The sequence below is a fragment of the Saccostrea echinata genome, unplaced genomic scaffold (assembly GCF_033153115.1).
Source record: "Saccostrea echinata isolate AGI-Se365-2 ecotype Australia unplaced genomic scaffold, CSIRO_AGI_Sech_v1 ptg000014l, whole genome shotgun sequence".
Taxonomy (NCBI): domain Eukaryota; kingdom Metazoa; phylum Mollusca; class Bivalvia; order Ostreida; family Ostreidae; genus Saccostrea; species Saccostrea echinata.
In genome coordinates, this window is record NW_026889763.1 from 2917012 (window position 1) to 2941769 (window position 24758).

General features: G+C 32.3%; 2 protein-coding genes across 2 annotated transcripts; both read left to right on the forward strand.

The window, feature by feature from the left end:
• The first annotated feature begins 6851 nt into the window (after positions 1-6851).
• LOC133186635 (short-chain collagen C4-like) lies at positions 6852-8384 on the forward strand. The gene is made up of 4 exons (XM_061321868.1): positions 6852-7080; positions 7170-7247; positions 7455-7691; positions 8140-8384. Exons 1-4 carry the CDS (start codon positions 6852-6854, stop codon positions 8382-8384), a joined length of 789 nt encoding a protein of 262 aa, XP_061177852.1.
• A 1734-nt stretch (positions 8385-10118) lies between these two features.
• LOC133186638 (uncharacterized) lies at positions 10119-24634 on the forward strand. The gene is made up of 6 exons (XM_061321873.1): positions 10119-10164; positions 10523-10602; positions 21649-21880; positions 21978-22058; positions 22272-22508; positions 24390-24634. Exons 1-6 carry the CDS (start codon positions 10134-10136, stop codon positions 24632-24634), a joined length of 906 nt encoding a protein of 301 aa, XP_061177857.1. The 5' UTR covers positions 10119-10133.
• Positions 24635-24758: the final 124 nt, after the last annotated feature.

Genomic DNA, 24758 nt, shown 5'->3' on the forward strand with positions numbered 1-24758 from the left:
ACAGTTATGCCCCATTCCTGTAGTAATTTTCATAGAAAAATTATGGACCCTATTTAACGAGGTTCTCTCCTAAGCTTTTGAGCAGATTTTTGTCTTAACCTATATCTAAAAAATTCTGCATAATGTTTTAGTTCTTACAATAAATTTGGATTCTACAATACCAATTTAAATACATTCAGTTAAATCTCCATGATTAAATTCCATACCAAAAGCATTAAGTGAGGAACTATATTTTGTGGCGGAAGGTTTTTAGAAGAAAATGATCATTTTTTCTCTTTCGGTGTATTTAAAGTATGTTAAGTTTGGATTCCTATTTTTCCATGCAGCCTGCACACGGAGATATTCTGTACCGTGAACTGTTTTATGCTGGTCCTTAATTATTTATCAAATAAACTATCATGAATTCTATCATCATATTTGATAAATATAGCAAATTTATTGTGAAAATCCAGAAAAAAAAAATAGCCATAATTTAAGCTTAAAGTTAGCACTTTTTTCGTAATGTCTGAAAATGAACATCATAGACCCCCACTTTTAATTTTCCTTTCTGAATATATAAGATACTTTTAACCATTCTTTTTAGTTTCAGTAAAATGTCATTACTTTCAAATGATTTTATTGTTTGTTAAACTTTTAATGCCAGAAAAATAACTTTTTTGAGTGCAAAAAGGTCAAATAATTGAACATGTGAAGTAATTTGAAAATTTTTTGTTGTCACAAATTTTAATGTGTCTATTCAAGATGAAATAAGACTGTGTTTGTTTCCATAATTTATCTGAATAAAAAGATATTGGAGGAAAAACTTTTTTTAAAAATGATTTATTTGTAAGACGTATTTACAGTGCAAAAAGGTCAAACTAAATGCTCTGTAGCGCCAAAAGAAGCACATTGACCCCATTTTTTGTTTTGATTTTTAATTAAGCTATGTGTGTAGATTCTAAAAATATACTTGATAAAAAATTCTCATTACTTTTGATGGCAGGACACAACCTCCTTAATGCTTTCCTTTCATCCGATTTTGTCAGATTTTTTTATTACATTTATTTTTTGCATCCTAATAGTTTATCTATAATAAAAGTTTGAAGTTTCATGATAAATTGACTGAAGTAATTGGTTCTGCTCATAATTTGTATTGTTTGAATGGCCTTTTGAGAATGATCATTGTTCATCTATCGAGTCGACATATGATCGATGAATGAAATTAACTATTGTTAATTGATGAAAAGTCGTCAGAATATCGAAGTGTTGAGTTGAAATGCAGAATTTTCTTCTTCTTCTTAATGAATTTTTATTTTGATAAATTCAGAATTCTAATAGATTGTTGGAAGACCTGGTCTTCAAAGACTAGTACATAGATATTGTCAATTAGAAACTCAGCATCATTTTAAAGTCATATGTGGCGTATTTTTTGACAAGTTCAGATAACCAAAATTAAAAAGATCTTTCTATTTGTTTTATTACTTTACATAAAGATAGGACTTTCCTGTAAATTACACAATTTAAATCATTCGCATTTCAAAGATATACAAAACTTAAACAATAACCGATTTATTTACCGACTCCACATTTAAATATTAAGACAAAGTTCAAAGTCAGTTTAATTTAGGAACGTAAGGTTTATCAAGTTACAAATCGGTGAAAGTTTTTATTGGAACGCAAATAATTTATATCATGTGTAATCTACACTTATTCTCGTATTATTATTTTTTAGCTCAGATACGCCATAATATAGCTTTAATGTCAACTTTAGAGTACCTGCATGTAGAGTCAAAATGATTCTTAACAAAGCAACTTTGTAGATAGCCAATCACAAGACATGAAAATTTATATATTAAAATTTACGAGTTCAATTTTTACCGTGGAAGCAGTTGTCTATGATGTCAAAAAGTCTGGTCGATCTTTAATTTATCGTGAGGAATGGTTGTGTAAAGCGTAAAAAAAGTCATATGTTTTGATGCTATTTATATTCGAAAAGTTTCGAGATTTTGAATTTTCCTAAAGTTCTTTGGAGATTTTTTAGAATTCACAATTGTTTTAAACCACTTATTGAATATGTTATAGCAGAATACATCTGACGTTTTCCTTCACAGAAGTTTCTAATTTTGTGAGGAGTAAGGACAGGGGCTTTCTTGAACATTTGCTGGACCCTGCAACATATCTTTGTAAGGATTTTTATAAAGTGTTGGAATCCAATAAAGGTATGGTAAATCAAACATTTCCATTAATTGGAATATTAAAAGTATTGAATACTGATTAAAAAAAATCATTATACAAGAAGGGGTATAGGTCGGAATACCAGATGTGGAATTCAAACCAAGTTCTAAAATTCAATTGTGATGATGAGCCTTACAAGCAAAGACTACGTTATAACAAGCTTTGTCAGCCGGGACCAAAACATGTTGTTACGCTTTTGTTTTTTATCCTTAGTTTGACTATGTATTATTTCCTTTATCTGAGCAATACATTTGACTCACGGCGGGTATGATCTGTCGACAGGGGATGATTACTATCCTATGGGTACCTAATCGCACCTCTGGAATTTCCAGGGGTCCGTGTTTTATGCCTTGTTCACAGATGTGTACATTGTTTGCAGCTTTTTTTTTTTTTTTAGAATCGATCACTGGTCGTTATTTTCATCTATTTTTTGTAGTCCTTCTAACTCATTTATCACTTTCTTTCCGGTATTCTGAAAACGGAAGGATGGATGGTTTACATTTTATCCTTTGATTTTGAATGGGATTCTTTAATATATAGTATACTCCTCGCGACGAAATTCATGACAGAAATGAAGTTATGTTCCTCATGAGAATGATTTGAGAACCCTGAATATAGGACTTTTTAAAATGATAGCTTAAAGATAGTCATTTTAGACTATGTTTACATCACAAGTAACGATGTGTCAAGCTGAACTGTAGTTGAAAGAGGAGGAAGAACAAGAACACCTATATTATAGGAGTATTTTGTTTTAGATGGTTACACACTGCAGAGTTTGTTTACACTTGAAAGTTTTTAATGCAATGGTAGGGAATATCTGTTGGAAATACAAGATATAGACTTCAACTTACAAAAGGTAAAAGCGAATCAAATGAAACATCGTGTATATTTTTGGCTTGTAGTTTAAATGATATCCATGACTGCGCTTACGTCTTGACGTACTATTAAAAAGTCCTATCACATTCATATTGTCACACCACAGGCTTGAAAGATTTCCTACATTATTGATATGGTAATTGCAACCATGTACGTAGTAATGAAGTGCCTAGTGTCCTAATCCAGTATTTATTCAAATTTTCTACGGAATGGAGTACTAATAGTAAAACTGTTTGTTGGAAATGTATTTTTTTCCCCAAAAATCTGGCCCTCGTAGAAGACTTACAACTCAGATCTTCACAACTTTTGGTATTAAGTCTTTGTCCTATGAAGTTGCTTTTAAAAGACTTTCTGGTTATCAAAATAAAGGTTTTACAATTTTTGGTACAACATTTGGAAATGGAACACATGGTATCCTAATAGGAATCGTCGAAAACATCTCTGATCTTACAATCTTTTATTCTAGAGAAGGTGCAGTGTGTTTTATATTAAAATTTGTTATCTGAAGACTGTATATAAGACGAATTCTTTGTCTCCAAGGACAATACTAGGGACACCAACTACTTTGCTGGAGTCTGCCTCTTATAGACTCAACAGAGTGACAACTTTTTATACTTGACGACGTGCTAGACAATGGAGATTTCTTTTTCTTACTAAAATACACCAAACTACATGTATCAACTGGGACAGATTGTTGAAAAGAAGATTGAGATACATGATCAGTAGTTAAAATGTAAATCAGAAGTGAAGAGTAAAACAGTGATCAGTCTTATAAATCCAGTAAACAATCATAGACAGAATTAAAATCTTCATGTACTAGTATCAAAACAAGGCTTTGATGGCGAACATATTTTCTTTTCTTTATTCGATAAAATTAGGCATAAAATAAGAAACCATTTTTCACTCAGAACTTTGAAAACTTAAAAAAACGAATTTAAGATGAGGGGTTTCTGACAAGTAATAATATAAAATATGAACCTTTATCTAGCAAAAGAAAAAGAGAACAGACTTTCTTTTTTTTACACTTTTTTACCAGTCCATTTGAAAAAAAAAAATCTTTGCTTGCACCGATTCAGATAAGTCTGAATTTTATATAAAATAACATAAAATCTTTTTTTCCTTAAAAAGACTTTCTGCTTTTTATTGTTTTAATTTCTTCTCGATTTTTTTTCTTTGATTCTATAAGATATCATTTGAAAATGAAGAGTAACTTTAAAAGATAAATGTATTTCAATTTCTCATACGTAAAGAAGTGATCTGAGTAGAGACACAATAAGCTTTACAATAAGTTTTACTCATAATTTGTTTGTGAATTGAACTCCCAAAAAAGTGGAGCACTATAATAGTCTTGTTCATTTTCTTCATCAATGTAAAATACGTCACCCCCCCCCCCCCCAATTACTGCAATAAGAATTATCATATCATTATATAAGAAGAAGACATCCTTGACTTCTTTATACCATACATTCATTATTTTATGTCCCCATACTTAATTTAAATGTTGTAAGACTTATTGAGAACAAATTTGACTTTTGCTTAGAAAATTTCCACATCTAAATTTGGTTATGAGAGAAGACAATGCTCATTTGCCTACTTTAGCATTCTCCTTCCTCGACTTTATGTTTAATTAATTTCATAAACACTTTCTAACATTCGTTCAAATAATTTGAATATAACTAAAATTTTACTTCATAATTTGAATCTTAAATGCTATCAGTCATCATGGTTAACTAGACAAACATAAAATGTGCATTAAAACCTTTATAATGTAGTTAAGGAGAGATTCTTAGCATATTTCTTGCATTTAAAAATAAACGAAATTTTTATAGATTGAAGAGGACATTATCTTTAAGTGATGGTATCAATTAAATTAAATTTGTTTTATTTCAAAAGCAAGGTCAGATCAAGGTCATTATCTTTTTTCTTGACCTTAAAAATAAAAAAAAAATACTGTTGCCAATCATGTGATGCCTACTTCTATTTTAAAAGATTAAATGTTTTTTCTTTTTGCATATAAAGATCATATCACATTGACAAATAAGTTGATGAAACAAGAATATCAGTTGTCTCGTTTAAAGTCATCATTTCGTAAGTTCTATGGTCGATACAATGACCTTGTTAGCAAATACAATTTATCATTGAGTCAAATGCTGATTGACGTTTTTCATACTAATTGTTAGGCCATTATTTACACACTGAATTGTTGACGGATTTTTCCGTTATTTCCCGATCATGAGAAGGAGCACACGGCGGGTGTGACCGGTCGGAGAAGTGAAGAAAGAATTAGATAGATTACGTGATCAGTACGTACTGGTTCTTGCTGACAAAGCAGGTAACAACATTGTCTTTGTTTGTAAGGCTCATTATATTAAATAAGGAGCACACATCGGGTGTGACAGGTCGGCAGGGGATGCTCACTCCTCCATGGCGCCTGACCCCACCTCTGATGTTTGGAGGTCCGTGTGTGCTCTGCTCCTATTTTGTTTTGTTTAATGGACTTTTGAGCTTGAATACTGTTCGTTATCTCCATATTTCATAGGGTGTATTAGATGATAATACCAAATTGAAATAAATAACTTAACTATAATAGATATCATCTATTAATCTAAATTTCCTCTGTTTTTCCTATTTTTTTAGAATATATCAGTTATTTTTATATGCTTGTATATTTACATTTTTCTCATTTTCACATATGGTAAAGAAGTCATATAAAGATACAAACTGATACAGAAACAAAAAGTTTTGACCGTTTACTAAGAGAAAAAAAACCCACTCTCTACGGATTTTTTTTTCAAATCTGTTTTTAGATTGGAATCTTTTGAAAGCTAACAAAATTGTAGTTTATTTAGAAAATCATATTTATTTGATATATTTTAAAACTTCAGTCCATAGTTATTAATTCTACTCTCATTTGAAATTTTCTTTAAGTCTTTGATCGTTTAAAAATGTTGAACTAAATTCATTGTTCTTTAGTAATTTTGAAAAGCAGAAAAGGAGATATTTTCATATGCCGCCGTTTCGCCAAAAATGTAGTCCTTGCTAGATTTCAAACTCAGTTTACCATTTCTACTTAAAGTTGTACAATTATGTTGAGGAAAGATAAATATGATCTTTTAAATCCCTTACATCTAAATATATAAGGCATATATGCAAATATACTGTGAATATTTCAGCTAGTCTGAAACCAGACAAGAATCCCTACTTAAGCTTATTTCATAAATGCCATAGATTGCAAGGGAAACTAGAATGTTCGTTATTATTAATTTATTTTCCTTACTTCTAGGTGTTTAATTACAATTTGATGGAATTAACATAGATATTAAATAATGTTTTAATCTATCTTTTTCGTGTCTCACTGTGAAATCAAAATGCGTGGGTTGATACCAGATGTTAGTCCTCAAATTTTCAATCATTATATTTGATGCAAAAAGAATATAAGCATAAATATTGGCCGAAAATCACATTTCATTTTACCTAGGAAACATTCATTACGAAGGTAGGAGGCAATGAAATAAATTTTGAAAAATTGTTTTGTATACCATTGCTTTGTATACCACAGTCTGCTTATCTTTTCATGAGAAGAGATTTATCATTTAAAAATAAACATAAGAAATGATAATAAAATGTCTAATATTTTTCGTATATTTTTCTTCTTTCTTGAAAATTCATTGTTAATAAACAGCTGTACCATATTCAATTAAAAACGTAGTATCTCAGTTAGAAAATTTAAAAAAAAAAAAGCCTCATGTTAACTTTAGATAATGGCGTTTTATCTTGTCCTGGTTTTTCTTCTCCACAAGACAATTGGAGAAACACAGACCGGAAATTGTAAAGACATGTTACAGGGTTACTTAACAGGACAGCTGTCGTCTGCTCTAGGAGCATATCAGGTAGAAGCTTTAAGGCGGGAATTCAAAAGCTTCACTGGTGTCATTGAGAAATCCATGAAAAAATTCAAGGAGGAAGTAAATGCTAGCATGCAGGATGAAGGTATTCTATTCGAACACTTATATAATATTTGTATTCTTTAATATTTATCATTTGATATAAAAAAGAAATGGAATTCTTCGTTTTCGTAGGTATAGGAAACAAAAACATTGTATACACTAGATGGGGAAAGAAGATGTGTCCATCCAACGCAAAACTTGTTTATTCTGGTAAATAAATTCTATACCTCGAAACATAAATGATTTTGTTTTTATTTATTTATTTATTTTTTGAAATATGTTTTTGAATTGTATTTATTCGGGAGAAAATGTTCAACAATTGAAAAATTAGTCACTAGTAACACTGCACTTTTATGTAGATATAACGGATAGATATTGTTACATTACGAACTTTATCAAGGATTTAAACTGTTATAGGATTCTCTGGAGGATCTTATCATACTCATAAAGGAGCGGCTATAGATCCTCTTTGTTTACCGAGGGATCCGGAGTGGGGGATCTACAAGGATGGAAATGATGGAGCTAGGGCCTATGTATATGGAGCAGAGTACGAACTGGATTTTTTCCCAAATCACTTTACTTCACTTCATCACCAAGACGTACCTTGTGCTATCTGCCTTGTTCAAAACAGATCCGTTATGAAAATGTTTCCAGGCGAGTAAATCAAAATGAATAAGAATGATATGTCTACAAATTCATGTAATGTTGTGTAGAGTCATATTTTTTTTATTTTGTATCAAGATTTTGTACAATTTAATTGAAATAGAAAAAAAGTACAGTCTGTTAATACATTCCTTGTTGTCAGATATTTTTTTTGCAAAGCAAAAATCTTTTTGTATGAATGCAAAACGTCCAGATAATGTAAACTGGTACAATCTCTAAAATAAAACAACAAATCCTGTATTATTCATTCAGAATTAGGTTGTTATTCAAGTTCAAAGATATGCATTTTTTATGCTATTCTTATGTACACGTAAGTCACCACTTTTACAAAAGGCCGATTTTTGCATGACTTTAGAAATCTGTGTATTCTATCTTCTCTCCACATGGCTAATATTTTTTTCCTCTCTTTATCAAATCTTCAATTTTTTAAAAAAATTAGCAAGGAAAACCTGTTACAAAGGCTGGAACCTTGAATACCATGGTTACCTAATGGCTGGGTACCATGATCATGCAGCCAGTACAACATACAAAAGTGTAGACGGGAATCCAGACACCTTACATGGCGGCCAAACTGGAAAACATGGCTACCTATTTTATCTTGTAGAAGGTCGCTGTGGTTCATTGAAATGTCCACCATATGTTGAAGGAAGAGAACTAGCGTGCGCTGTTTGTTCCAAAAAATAAAGAATAGATATATTGCAGCAAAGTGCTTCATTTCTTTGTTTCTATCAGTTTATAATCATTCGTTTAAAGCGCATGTGTTAACCTTGTATTTGGTCTCGTTATTTAAAGGTATTTGGTTGTTAGGAACAAATGAGTTTTATCGTTACATTAATGTTCTACCATCTATTTTTTAAAGTAAATAAAACGAAAAAGGAGGATAACGGCTGGATATTCATTTTGTGACCTCCATTACATTTTCGATTCCGTTGACGTAGAAGAAAGAAAAATCTGGGTATACCCATCTATAATCATTCAGAATCAGTAGGGGAACAAAGTATAGCACGTCAAATAAAAATTTCTGAACCTGCAAAGAGTATGCAAAATTAATGGTTCAGGAAAATTGTCCACTAAAACAAAATAATTCCTGAAGTTGAAACAGTACAAGGAATAAGCAATCACCTAAAGAAAAAGGTATTGATATAAGAGTAAAAAGTAATTTCCACTCAATCGCATACTCAGTTTTTTTTAAAGAATATTTGCTAGAAAAAAAAAAGAAATTGCATAACTTAACGTATGCCTACCCTTAAGTTTGGAAACTCAAAACTTTTACATTCATTTTTATATTTATTGTCGGAAATGTGCATTTTACCGATTTCAAAGCACCTCTGACCTATTGCCTCGATGATTTAATGCATGAAAGTTGATTATAAAGCACTATGATCAATCTCATAAATCGAGCAAAAATACGAGACGTAAGCGGACGCAGCACAGTTAAGGCTACAAAAATGAGGCGGGGTCTAATTTATACGAGAAATATCTATTATATATGACATCATACAGAAATATTGTTTCTTTAAATTACCTCAAAATGAAGGATTTCTTATTTTTAACTGTAGGAGAGCTTTAAACTACATCAAAACTTATTATTGCATACTGTTTTGCTGTTAATAAAATCCTGCAAGATATAAACCATTCAATGATCGCAATGCACTTGTCAATGTGACGTCATATCGTAAAATCTATGCAGCGAGAGGCGGATCAAGTCATATTTTTTAAAATGAAAAATGTAAAAATTTTAAAGCTCGAGGGTTCTAATTAAATTTGAAAAGTTTTATATTCTATAAAAATTAGCTTAATAATTCGTCTCTCTATAAATTACTTGCATTCCCTTGCATTATACATCTACTAAGCGCTGTAAACACATTTCCGAAAACCTTAGAAATATTTAACACTGAAAAACTCGACAAAGTTACACTTAATCTTTCTACATATCAATGATGCTTCTGCAGAATGGAATTTGCTCTCAACATGAACTATTCCAATTACATCCTGCTCAATTAGAGTATTTCGATAGAAATCCTATCTTTTTCTTCTGAATAGAGTTGAACAAACAATAATTGAAAAAAAAATCAACATTTGAATTTTGTAATAGAACCGCATTATACAATAATAATAAGCTTTACAGAGCGGGGTATACAATGTTATTTCAATTAAAATTAAAGTCACGTGGTAATATAGTAGCTTTAAAAAATAAATTAAGTTTAAAAAGGTATCTATTTATGCACGTTTATATTTTGTTGATTTCTACGTGGTACACCTTCAATGCTGTGTTAATTATGAAATAATAATTAATTTTACGTCCAATTTGATTACTTCATTAAAGCAAGAAAAACTTACTACACAGGATGGAGCTAAGGTTACCTAATGGCTGGATTTTATAATCACCCAGCTGATACAACATAAAAGTTTGTAGACGAGAATCCAGACACCATGCATCGCGGACAAGCTAATGAAGACGGCTATCTATTCTATTGACCGTTCACGGTAGCTCAGTCGGTAGAGCGCTCGCTCCGTGATCGGGAGGTCGTGAGTTCGAATCTCGGCCGCGACAGACCTAAGTCGATAAAAAATAGGTAGCAACTGTTCCTTCGCCATGCGCTCGGCACTTTGAAGTGAAAGTTGCGGGTCTTTCGGATGAGACCTTAAAAACCGAGGCCCCGTGTCACGGCAGGCGTTGGCACGATAAAGATCCCTCACTGCTCAATGGCCCTGAGTGCCGAGTAAAGGTCAAAATTTGAGGCCCTTCACCGGTATATGGTGACGTCTCTATATGAGTGAAAAATTCTCGAATGGGACGTAAAACAATATACAATCAATCAATCTATTCTATTGTTTAGAAGGTCTTTGTGGTTCATTGAAATGCCCACCATATACTAAGGGAAGAGAACTTGTTTGTTCTGTCTGTTCCAAAAAGGTACAGATGAATATACAATTCAATTGTTTTTATCTGATAGAATCGTCATTTTACATGCATTGATTGAATTATATATATATGCGACCCTCGTGTTGGTCTATAGAATACCACAGAGTCTGACACATCTGTTTCATATTTGGATATTTTACTAAAAAGGACGTTAATGGTAACCTAAAAAATGGTAAACGAGATGATTTTAACTCTTCTATTGTCAACTTTCCTTACTAGTCTAGCAAAATACCATAATCACCTGCATATGAAGTTTATATTCCCCAGTAGAGCATGCTCTACGTACGAACAATTTCTAAAATGAGGCAAACAAGTAGATGAAACAATGATATCAACAGTCTCGCTTAAAGTCATCATTTCACAAGTTATATGGTCGACACAATGACCTTGTCAGCAAATACAATCTATCATTAAGTCAAATTTTTAATACTTATTGTTAAGGCTATTATTTACACACTATATTGTCTATGGATTTTTCCGTTCACGATCATCGCAGCACAGTTAAGGCTGCAGTAAGGAGGCGGGGCCTAATTTATACGAGAAATGCTTACTATGACATCACACAAAAATATAAGTTCTTCAAATTACCACTAAATGAAATGATTTGCTATTTTACACTTATGAATAGCTTTAAACTACATCATACTAACTAGTGCATGCATTATTGTCGTCGGTTAAATCCCACACAGCAATATATAAACACTTCACTGATCGCAATGAACTTGTCGATGTGACGTCATATCGTAAAATTTGACGCAGTTTGTATGCAGTGAGAGGCGGATCAAGCTATATTTATACAATGAAAAATGTATTTTGTAATTAAATAAAATATGAATTGTAGATATATAAGAGGCCATTAACTTGGATGCAATGTCTGTTTTATGATTTTATTCATATACTTCCCGTCCATTCCCTAGACAAGCGATACTGTCGTATATTTGTATGAAGTTTCATTGAAGGGTAATAGAAGGGTCGTAATAAATCGATATATTGCAAGGGCATACCCTCAATGAATTATGACAAGCTTTTACACATATACTCAAGAAGTATGAAGATATTTGAAAAGTGCTGCGAACCTGTTGAAATCTTGCAAATGAATTAATTACATCTATATTTAATGTACTTGACCAGCAAAATATTCAACATACGGTCTAACAAATGTAATTTTAGCAATTAGATAGTAGAATCTATATAGGTTCGCAGCACTTTTCACAAACTACAATGAGTGTTGAAAATAATTATATGTTAAACTTAGATTTTTAACTTCGTTATGCCCTTGCAATATTAGAATTTATAGATGACCACAATACTTCAGGTATATTTGCTAAAATCACGTGACTGCCACATCACGTGACAAGTCTTAATAAGAAATCTAATCGTCCTCAACATTTAGTTTTCAACCACATTGCATTTGTCCGATAATAGTAAAGTCCTAAAAAGAAATGCCCATCCTTGTAAAGAATGTATTTTCTATCTAAAAAATTCGCCGATATTTCCATTTGGCACCTTAACTGTGCTGCGATGACAATGGGCACACGGCTACTGTGGCTGGTCAACAGGAGATGCTTACTCCTCCATGGCACCTGATCCCACCTCTGGTATTTTTTAGAGGTCTGTGTTTGCTCTGCTCCCGATTTTTATTGTTTCAAGTGAGTTTTGGGCTTGATTAATATTCTTTATTTCCATATTTTATATGTGCAGGAAAGCTGCAGGTTAGTATTCTCAAATAAGGCGGCATACCTTATGCTGTACAATATTATACCCTATTATGTTAATTTTATAAAACTCGTCATCTAATTGATCTACACACCCGTATCATTCCAACAATCTATTGGAATTTCCATGGGTACCAACTGCGCTCCGTTATTAGCAGACCTTTTTTGTATTCACATGAAGCAGAATTTGTCCAAAATCTTATACGTGATAAGTAGAAAACACTTGTTGTGGCCTTCAACTCGAGATTTAGGTATATCGACGACGTATTGTCGATTAACAATGGGTTATTTCCATTCTTATGTCGATACGATATATCTCGGTGAGCTTGAGATAAAAGATACCACAGAGTCTGATACATCTGTTTCATATTTGGATATTTTACTTGAAAAAGACGTTAATGGTAATCTAACAACCAAGCTTTATGATAAACGTGATGACTTTAACTTTTCAATCGTCAACTTCCCTTGATTGGAAGGTCGTATGTTCAAATCACGGCTGCGACTGACCAAAGTCGACAAAAAATAGGTAGCAACTGTTCCTTCGCTAAGCGTTGGCACTTTGAAGTGAAAGTTGCGGGTTTTTCGGATGAGGCCTTCAAAAACCGAGGTCCCGTGTCACGGTAGACGTAGAACTCTCACTGCTCAATGGCCCTGAGTTTCGAGTATAGGGCGAAATTTGAAGCTCTTCACCGGTATATGGTGACGTCTCTATATGAGTGAAAAATTCTCGAACGGGATGTAAAACAACATACAATCAATCAATCATATAACTTAACTGGGATGGTAAAAGGTGGATATCGAGAAAAATAGCGAACTCTGGTTCATTTACGCCAACACGGATGCTGCTGAATACAGAGCACTAATAGGGACGAGGAACCAGCCTAGAAATATCGTATCCTATGCCTTTGGAACACTCTGACGTGTACGTAAAGCAGACTTTGTGAGGGATTCTCGTCTGGTTTCTGACCAAATGAAATGTTAAGTGCGTTTTTAAATTTTTTTTTTATATTAAGTTAGGAAATTTTCTTTCCTTCTCATAATTGTACAGCTTTAAATAGAAATGGTAAACTCTATTTGAAATCTAGCAAGGATTACATTTTTGGCAGAATGGTAGCGTATGAAAACATCTCCTTAAAAGCCTCTCCTTTTAAAATTACGACAGTTTTTTTTTTTTTAGAATAAAACCTTAACGAAATTTCCTGAAGAAATTGGAAAATACGATTTAAAAAAAAAAGTTTTGAAATTTTTTTGCTAGCTTTTGAAGCTTCCAATCTATGAAGATATTTGAGTAAAAGATCAATATAAAAATTTGCCATTTTTTTCTCCTATTAAATGGTCAAAACTTTTTGTTCTTGTCTCATTTTTTTTTAAATTTTATATAATTACCTCACCATACGTGAAAACAAGAAAAAATGAAATATATGAAGCATATAAAAAATAACTTATTTTCCTAAAACTTTAAGAATAATTCAGGAACTTTGGATTAGTCAATATCTATTATAGTTAAATTATCTATCTCAATTTGGTGGTAGCTCTGGTCTTGTTGTGTTATCTTTTTATTCAAAGAGATAAACATTTAATTTTTGAAATAAAAGTAGGCATCACATGATTGACAATAATAATTTTTGTTTTTTAATGTCAAAGAAAAGATAATGATTTGTCCTTGCTCCTAAAATAAAACGGTCAATTGTAATCTATTTCATACCGTTACAGTGAAGTTGTTTTCTTGAATGAAATATATGGAGATAACGAACAGTATTCAAGCTCAAAAGTCCATTAAACAATATAAAATAGGAGCAGAGCACACACGGACCTCCAAAACATCAGAGGTGGGATCAGGTGCTATGGAGGAGTGAGCATCTCCTGCCGACCGGTCACACCCGCCGTGTGCTCCTTGTCATGATCGGGCATGAACGGAAAAATCCGTCGACAATTCCGAGTGTAAATAATGGCCTAACAATTAGCATGAAAAACGTCAGTCAGGATTTGACTCAATGATAAATTGTATTTTCTAACAAGGTCATTGTATCGACCATAGAACTTAGAAATGATGACTTTAAACCAGACTGCTGATATTCTTGCTTCATCAGCTTGTTTCTCCGAACATCTCCGAACATTTCATTAATTTTTATATACAAAAAATGAGAATTTCTCTTTTAACACACTGGTCGCGGAAGTCAAGTGGTAGGACGCTTGTGATTGGAAGGTTCCTGGGTTCGATACTCGTTCCCGGCGCTGCGCCAGACATAAGGTGATTAACATAAGTAGTAACTGTTCCTTCGCGCAAGCATTCGGAACTAGAAGTGATGAAATCTTAGAAACAGGTCCAGTATCACAGTAGGCGTTGGCACGATAAAGACCTCTAACTGCTTCGGTTGTACGCGCTACTTATGGCACTTCACCTAAAGCAGGGAACGTTTCTAATGTTTGAACATTTCTCGAATAGGACGTTAAACAACATGCAATCAATCAACATGCAATCAGCTGTATGTCCTCCTCAGCTTTTGAAAAAATGGGTTTGTTCAGATCCTCTGATGTCAAAATTCTTAATCACAATTCAAATTTTATAACATTTAAATTAGACTATGCAAATCATATAATATTCAACTTGAAACCTCCTTGCAAAATCGTAAAGATATAAGAATTACGGGAACTATTCCTTGTGGTGGAAGGAAATTTAGAAGAAAATACTTCAAATGAAATATGAAGATTACGAACAGTAATCAAGCTCAAAAGTCAATTAAAACTATACAAATTTGGAGCAGAGCAAACACTGAAATCTAAAAATATCAGAGGTGGAATCAAGTAGCATGGAGGAGTAAGCATACCCTGTCAACCGATCACACACATTTTTAGAATAAATTTAACAAATTCACTTAAAAGTAGCTTTGACAAAAAATTGAAGATATACTAAAATTGAAAAGAAATATTCTAGATAAATATATAGTCTAACTATCCACCAAATTTCATCAAAATATGACAACCTTCGATTTGAACAGTATTGCATGGTTTTCTCGCAGACTGGCTCTTGAAATCTGTATCATCTCACATTTTCACTGAAAATTCTGTGATTCCTGTGCACATTTTACTTATACAGAGCAGTGTCTATAACCTAGGTCTTACTAGTGTTTCAAAAGTATTCAAAAATAAAATTTTTCATGTACATATACCATATTGAGAGTGATACTATAATCAGTGATCGATAAATTTGTTACACCTCCACCCTGCAAAACACTTAAATTCATTTACCATTAAATAGATATAATTATTTTCTTTAATGCATAATATGATATATATATAATATAATAACATCGAGATTCATATCAATATTGATCCATACCTTATTTTTTTCCTTTTTGAATTTTGCCCAACTGTCCTGATAAACAATAAACCATTATTATTTATTATTATATCTATTTTAGAAGGGAACAACCATTTCAATTTCATTTGCGGGTAGTGGGGGGTGTTGGTGGGTGAGTTGGGCGTTTTAAAACTACCTAGTAGATGCACATGTATATTGAATAACATTAACTTGAAAATGAATAATTTTTCCTCCATTGGGTAGAAGATAATCTGACCTTGTTTGGTGGCGCACCCCCTTCCCCTCCACGCCAACTGTTTTCAGTGAATACTTACGTATACATGTAAAAAATGATAATAATAATAATTTCTACGATCATATTCAAAATTGAATTCTGTCTGCAAGGGTTTAATTATTATCATGGTCATTCAGACAGAGTATCAAATAAATTACAAACCATAATACAATTTAATAAATAGTATCATAAAAATAAATATGACACGAAAAATTCGACAGCCCCCTCCATTTGAATGAAACCATTCCCCCCTTATTATGTTTATACATGTAATATTCAAGACACTTTTTAATTCTTACCAATTGGTATTGCAAAATGGCATATGTTTTGGCTGCAGCCATGTGTTCTTTGCACAAGCAGAATATTGTAGACGTGTATCATAGTACTTGCTTTGGCCTTGCTTGTATTAGGATGATCTTTCTATCCGCATACATGCACAATATTTGCGGTCTCTCCAGTAAACAAAACGCCATCACGATGTTTTAAAGCATATAATAAAGGTTTTAAAAAGTAGAGTCTATCACAATTTCCGTTTCTAGCCACACTGATACAACATAAAAGGCCTTAGCGCTGGGACTGTTTGCTTGTTCAAGCTGATTTGTTGTTTCCTTCTTACATTGAAAGATCTTACAAATGAGCTTTCCCACTTTAATTTCATAGTGCAATTGCGCTCAACAACTCCCTAACTTAATAAAAAATGATCATACATGACCTTCTTTATTCCATGTTGATACACTTGTCATTTTTTACCCAATAATACTAAATAGTTCCAACAAGGGGAGATAACAATTTAACTCTAGGAAATTGGTTGCAGGGGGCTAAAATACATTGTAAGCAATAAAAAGTTATATGAAGTATCTAAATCGGTTATTTCTATTTTTAAAAAAAATATATTAGATTTAGAATCCTTTTTCTTCATTGAGACATTAAAAAATAGTCTGTGAATATGATAATATACTATTATTAAGAATATGTGAAATTGTAGCGATTTATGATAGGGCCGTAGGAAGCTATTTCACTTTGAGGGGGCACAACCGTACATTTTCAAGTTGACAAGCAAAAAAAAAAAAAAAGGTCATCAGACGTCATTAATGAGGGGGCACAAGCATATAATAGCTATCTATGTTTTCTATTTCATCAGCAAAATTATTGGGGGGCACGGCCCCTCGGTTCCTACGGCCATGGTATGGTATTTCAAAGTTAATTTACAACATGAAGATATTATTTCCCAAGCTCAATATTTTAATACATATTAGACCCAAGATCATTCTAAAGATTACACTATTTATAAAATTAAAAATATAAAATAAATTTAATTGTTTTTTTTCTTGGTCTTGAGAAAAAAATGTCAAAAATATCAAAATGGCTACAAAATCATTCTCGTTGATTTAGGATCTATAAACAGTCCTTCAAAAATTAAAACATTCATTTGAATTCCGTTTTTCATCTTTAATTATATAAATTAGACCATAAATTTGAAAATGAAAAACAAAATTTGAAACTACACTGTAAATTGATGGCAGAAAAGAGAAAAATGAATCGATCAATTTGTATAGTTTTTCCATTTAATTTAGTGTAATTTTCGACAATATGCAAATGAGCTGTCACTGAAAATAGATGCGAGGTTCGAAATTTTTTCTCTCGATATTCTGATTTCTACTTTTATGTAGAAAATTTCCAGCCACTAAAAAATCCTAAGTTGCAACCTTCCATTTGAACGATTTTTTTTTGTATTTTGCATGGTTTTCTCGCAGACTGACTCTTAAGAGACAGAAAAATTGTCAGTGAGTTAAAAGATGATGACTAAAAAGCTAATAAAGAGACTCTGTAAATTAGATTCAATGTAGAACATGACGAGTAAGGATTCAGACAGGGCGCACTCTACCTTCAGAGAGAGAGAGAGAGAGAGAGAGAGAGAGAGAGAGAGCTGTTGATACATGTAAGTTCTAGCTGGACATGCAAAAATTATTTTCTGAAAATAATTTTCTTTGATTCTCGATTAATTAAATTGTAAATAAGTATAGCATGAAATTCTACAGTCTTCCCTTGCTGAATTTCGCTGATGCATCGGGAAAAAGAGAATTCAGAATTCCCTGTAAGAGTAGTGTTTTTAACTTTTTTAAACAGAGTTTTAATTTTAAGTAGATATAGACGTTCCGTTATCGTGCCTTTGTTTGCGACAATGACAAAGCGAGTATACATTTGTAAAAACAAAAGTTACAACAAAGGATAAACTGGAAACATCACAGCCTCGAGTGATAAACATAAGTCGTGCATTTGCATTGAACCCTTGGGGACATAACATAAGGGGTACTTAATTCTATGACCACGCTTAAGAAGGATTTAAGTACAATCTTGGACTTAAGACCGTACCTAGAAGCGTGCTAAGTTTTGACAATCTTAGCTAAACTTAGGCGGCCGGTAGAGTTGACTTAAGTATGTTTGAACTATTTTATACACATATTTAGAACTATTAAACGGTGAACTTCTACGTTAAAACATTCCTCTATTCGTATTATGCACTAAAGAAAATAATTATCTCTATCTAATACTGGTTAAGAATTTTAGTTTTTCGTGGGGTGAAGGTAACATGGGATATATGTAGATGGAATTTTCTTTTTTTTTTTGGGGGGGGGGGGATTTCTTTTGAAATGGGACCTAGGTTATAAACACTAATCATTATAGGTAAATTGTACACAGTAATCATGTATTTGTATGTTAACTGTGAAAATGGGAGATGAAATAGACTTTAAGAGACTGAGAAATTGTCGATGAGCTTAGTTCGTTTTATTTTACGGCAGAAGACACACTTAAGGTATGTCACTCGTGAAATTTGTTATATCAAGGATTTTTTGAGAAGTATATTTTGGATAAGTACTCATATAGTATGACTCAAAATCGCAGAGAAAATGGGGGGTCAGTGTGCATCTAACTGAGCTACGGTACAATTAAGTTGACCTTTTTGCACTTAAATTGTAACTCTTTGGTTAATCACTTTAACCGTTATCATATCTTATAAGATGTAACCATGGCAATAAACATAATCTTATTTTATGTAAAATAGTTTGAATAATATTCATCATTGAACAAATCATGCAAATTAATGCGCGTAAATTATTGTGTGACCTTTTTGCACTAAAAAAGTCTCATATTTGGGGTATTAAAAATCTAAATAGGCAATAGAATATTTTCTTCTATCAAACTTTTTACGACTTAAGTGCTGATCGGTCAAAAGTATCGAGTAGTTTAAAATAATGAAAGAAAAAGTTGGGGTCAGTGATGTAAATTTTGAAATATTGGTCAAAATATGCGATTTTCTGGCAAAAAACTGTGTAAATTTTATCTCGACTTCCTTGATATATCTTCATTTCTTGGCAATGTTTGTTGAGCGAAGGTGTAAATTCTGTTATAAAAATATAAATTAAGACCTATATTTAATATTCCAGGCATATCATAACGGAAAATATTCTCTGAGTAAAAGTATGTGAGGCTAAAGTTCTAAGATATTCAATTAATAAATTTGTAGATTTGCAGAATTTTCTGCTAAATATCCTTCCGCCACAAGAAATAGTCCCTTATAAATCTTGCTTCTTTGTGAATTTTTGAGCAGTTTTTTAATTGAATGTTGAACATTTTACATTGTTTAATTTAAATATGTTATAAAGATTGAATTGTAATAAATAGTTTTTAAGTAACAGGTTCTGACTGAAATTTTCTAAAAGGCTGACGAGTGACATACCTTAAGCAGTACTTAATTAAGCAGTTCTCAGATTGTGCCTAAGTCATACTTATGACCCTACTTAAGTCAAAAACCTACAGGCCCGTAGGAAGCAATTTCACTTGGGGGGGGGGGGGGGCACAGCCACACATTTTCGGTTGAGGGGGCACTATCAACTACCCAATATTTCTTGACAAGCAAAAAAAAAAAAAAGTCATCAGACGTTTTTATTGAGGGGGCACAAGCATACAGTTTCTATATTTTCTATAGTAATCTATGTATCGGCAAAATTATTGGGGGGGGGGGCACGGCTCTCCCGTGCCCCCCCCCCGGTTCCTACGGCCATGACCTAGCAAGCTTTATGTTACGAGCTCCTGCAGGTGACAAAGTATGAAAGTATGTCGTAAGTATCTTTAAACATATTTAGAACTATTCATTATAAAATCTCGGTATTAGAACAATTATCTATTCATATTTAGATTAACAAATTGAATATCTATAAGTAATCGTTACATATGAACGGCCTCATGAGTCTTCCCTGTGGGGTAGGAGGGGGGGGGGCGGCGGCGGAGTGGATATGTAAATATTAGAGGTATATAACATTGAATTATTAGTTATAAGAAGAGATGTATTGATCATTGATCTTTAAAATAACACTTTTAACATACATGCGAATTATTATATGGTTGGGATACTTAAATCTGTTAAAAAAAGATTTTGCGAAAATCTCATTACATTTTATTAAGTGGTGTAGGAGGAGTTTCGGATAAGAGATGGGTACCCCAAGTGTACGGACGTGAGGACGTAAGGACGGAGGTGCGTACGCATGTACGGACATCCCATCCGTGTATACCCCTGTTTTCAAGAAGGGTGGGGGTGGGTGAGTATGAAAAGAATTTGCTTGCTGACATTCAACTACAATGGGCAAAAATTACCATTATTTTGCACTTTGCGAGGGTTAGTTTAAGAACATACCTTACCTACTGATAATTTTTCAAGATATTCTTAATTAAAGATTATAGTGCCATCAGTTGTTCGTAGACATAAAATCAGCATGCATTACCAGGGGTTTAGAAAAGATATCAATTGATGGAAATTCTTGTATAATTCAAAGAAAAATATACAAAAATTACTGAATATATATTCTAAATATTTTGTTTATCCAGAATTGTTTTAGAAGAAGTGAACAACAGCATATTAGGTAGACATTAAAATGTACACACATTTCCTTCAAGTATTGGAACTCTTCAACTCCAGGGAAAAAGACAATAAGTTCAACTACGTTGCGTATTTCCTAAAGATAGCTGGAAGCTCAGTTACATGTATCATGCCAAACGAGTGAACAATCAGATACAAGAATAGGTAAACTGAAATGTTTCTATGATATTTATTTTTAGCTATCGTGATAATCAGTAAAGAAATCAATTAATTAATATATATATGTGTATATATTTTGAAAAAGAGCAACTTTAAAAGAAGTTTTACAAACATAAGTTTGACATAGCGACGATCTCGCTTAGTTCCTTTTCTGTTACGGCGTAAGACATAGGTAAGTAGTACTTAGAGAGGGCCTAAGACTGCGCCTAAATCAAGCTAATGACCATTAAGTCAAAAACTTAGCACACTTTCTGAAACGAGCCACACTTGTTTAATCACAATCCCATGGACTTCGTATCGGTGTAAAATTACATTTAAATCTACCTTCTTCGTGTTTATCTGTAAGGCAAAAATGTGTAGGTTGATATCATATGACAGGTGAATCTTCAAATAAAGAATTATTATAAATTGACAGAAAATAATATTTTTATTTCTTATTTAGGAAACATTCATTACGAAGGTAGGATGCAAGGAATTGTTATAATTTTTAAGCATACCAAGATTTGACATATTTTCAATTTACAATAGTATTTGTCTTCATTTTTCATTGGACTGTATGGGCTATGATTTTTTTTAAGTATTTCATTTAGACAATAATGCTTCATTTCTTCCTCAGATGATGGTGTATTATCTAGCCTTGGTTGTTTTTCTTTCCATGGCAAGAGGAGAAATGCAGACCGGAAATTGTAAAGACATGCTACAGGGTTACCTAACAGGACAATTGTCGTCTGCTCTAGGGTCATATCAGGTAGAAGCTTTAAGGCGGGAATTCAAAAGCTTCACTGACGTCATTGAGAAGTCTATGAAAAAGTTAAAAGAGGAAGTAAATGCTAGCATACCGGATGATGGTATAACACAACAATAAATACATGAAATATACACAGTTAATATTTGCCATTCAATGTATATTTCTTTTATGAAAGATTTTTCAATTTCTTCTTTTAGTAGGCATAGGAAACAGAAACATTGTATACACAAGATGGGGTAAGAAGACGTGTCCATCCAACGCAAGCTTGGTTTATTCTGGTAAATAAACCTTATACATGGAAACTTAACTGATCGTATTTTGCTGTAATTTTTACACGTATTTTATAATTTTATTTATTTATGGCACAATGTGAATTGAAAAGTAAGTTGCTACGTACTATGTTCATGTATGTAGGTATATATAGTATTTTAAAACAAATGAGAGATGTTGATAATTTATATAACTTATTCATGATTAAGCACATTTCAAAGGTTTTGCTGGAGGATCACATTATACGGAGAAAGGAGCGGCTGTGGATCCTCTTTGTTTACCGAGGGATCCGGAGTGGGGGGTTTACAGTGATGGAAAGAATGGACATAAGGCTTTTGTATATGGGGCAGAGTACGAAACAAGTACATTCATTAGTCGCTTTGCTTCATTTCACCATCAAGACGTACCCTGTGCTGTTTGCCTTGTTCAAAATAGATCCATTGTGAAAATATTTCCAGGTTAGAAAATAAAAATAAGAATGATTTGTGTTTAAAGAAGCCCAATCTAGTTGAAAATTACGAAAACGGAACTGCAATTTCGTTTTGAATCTTAGATATATATATTTTTTTGTACCATGCTAAGCAAAAATTAGGACGAAATTTTATTACCTTGCCTTGATTGTAGTGGAACAGGAACCGTTTCAATATATGGACCATTTTTCGAAGTTTTAATTTACACACAATTATTTGGATAAGTACCTATTAAAGCAAGAAATTAAAAGTAATAAGGATAAAATATTTTGCTTTTTACAATATATTAGGCAATGTCCATTCCTCATAAAAAAAAATGAAAAAAAAAATTGGGGTAGCCTTTATTGTAGTGAAAAGGGAGTGAATCAAAACACAAAAATAGAACTACAGATTTTATCTAAAATACTTCATAGGTCCCCAGTAGGTTAACATAATATCAACAAATAATTTTTATGCTGTATATGTTTCCCAAAATTAATTGCTTTTAACATTATGAAAGAATTATTTTCTCTACACTCTTTACTTTATTTTAACGCACAACTTTGCAGTACATGGAATAAAGGAGGGTGGTTGAAAAGGCGCTAAAATTACAAAACTTGGTTATATGTAGGTAACTGAAATATTTCTCCTTTGGTGCATGTAAATGAATCATAGAATTTTTATTTAAAAAATTAAGTTATCATTAAGATGGTAAATAAACATTTTCAAGGGGAAAGACTAAATCCGTTTACTGTTGGTTGCAATAGTTTTTCAAGCTTAAAAATTAAATAAGATAAAACTGATAGAAATAGACAGTACGTCAAAATAAATTACATTACAAAGTTGTTTATAAATTAAAACTTACTTATTAAGACACAAAAAATTATTGAAATGCCAAAATGAGTGACCTTTCAACATGAACAGTACGACCTACCAGGTATCCAAAAATAGCGATATATTTTAGTGCAATTTAACGTCATTGAAACTGTGACGTTATTGTATTTAATTATGACGGCAACCAAGGGTACTGGGACGCGTTTGAAACAAGTCTGCATGAAAACCCACGCAGAGATCAAGTAGATTGGGCATCTTTAAAATGATTTGTTGGTGTCAATATCCATAAATGTACATAAATATTCTTATTCCCATATGTCATATACACGTACCTTTAAAAATATTCAGATGGAAGCTTGTATCGACAAGCAGAGAGAGAGAGAGAGAGAGAGAGAGAGAGAGAGAGAGAGAGAGAGAGAGAGAATACATGTATTATATTTAAGTTGTTAGACTCTCCTTGTGCAGAATACAAGATATACTACATTTTGGATTTTTTTTTTTAGAATTGTCGACCTTTCATGTTCCCATAACTTTAAATACAATTCTTATATTTCACATTTTTTATAAAGCTAGTAATTACGTTTGATCACACTTAACACATATGTTTCATATATATATATATGTGTGTGTACATGTACATATTCATTTTTGTCTCATGATCATATATAATCGTTTATCGTTGGTCTAGCTTTACTTCTGTTATGTATTTGTGTGATTTACATTTCGAATACAAAAAGGTACAATCTGTCAATATATTCCTTGTTGCGATTTTTCTCCGTAAGCTGAATGTATTATGTGTATGTTTGAAATGTCAGTTAATCAACTGGTTTAATCTTAAAATGAAAGAGAACCAACATTTTCCAATTAGAATCAGATTGTACAAATTTACAAATCAGTCTTTATATGCTATAATACATGTAGATATAATACATAAAACATGACTTTAACAACACGCTATTTCTGCCGTATAGAATGTTGTACATATTAATTTTTTCCAAAAAAAATCACCATATTTTTCCCTCAAATTTTGATAGTAATTTTGATGTTTTATTAAAGCAAGAAAAACCTGCTACAAAGGCTGGGACCTCGAGTACCAGGGTTACCTAATGGCTGGATATCATGATCATGCAGCTGGGACAACATACACATGTTTAGACCAAAATCCAGATACCTTGCATGGCGGTCATGCTACAAAACATGGCTACCTATTCTTTTTTGTAGAAGGTCGATGTGGTTCATTGAAATGTCCACCTTATGTTGAGGGAAGAGAACTAGTGTGCGCTGTTTGTTCCAAAAAATAAACTACAGATATATTGATATAAAGGCAACTCGTTATTATTTCATTGATATTGTCAAGGTTTGTTGAGGATTTTGTAAATGATTTGGATCCTTGAGTGTAGAGTAGTGAAAATAAGTATGGGTTTA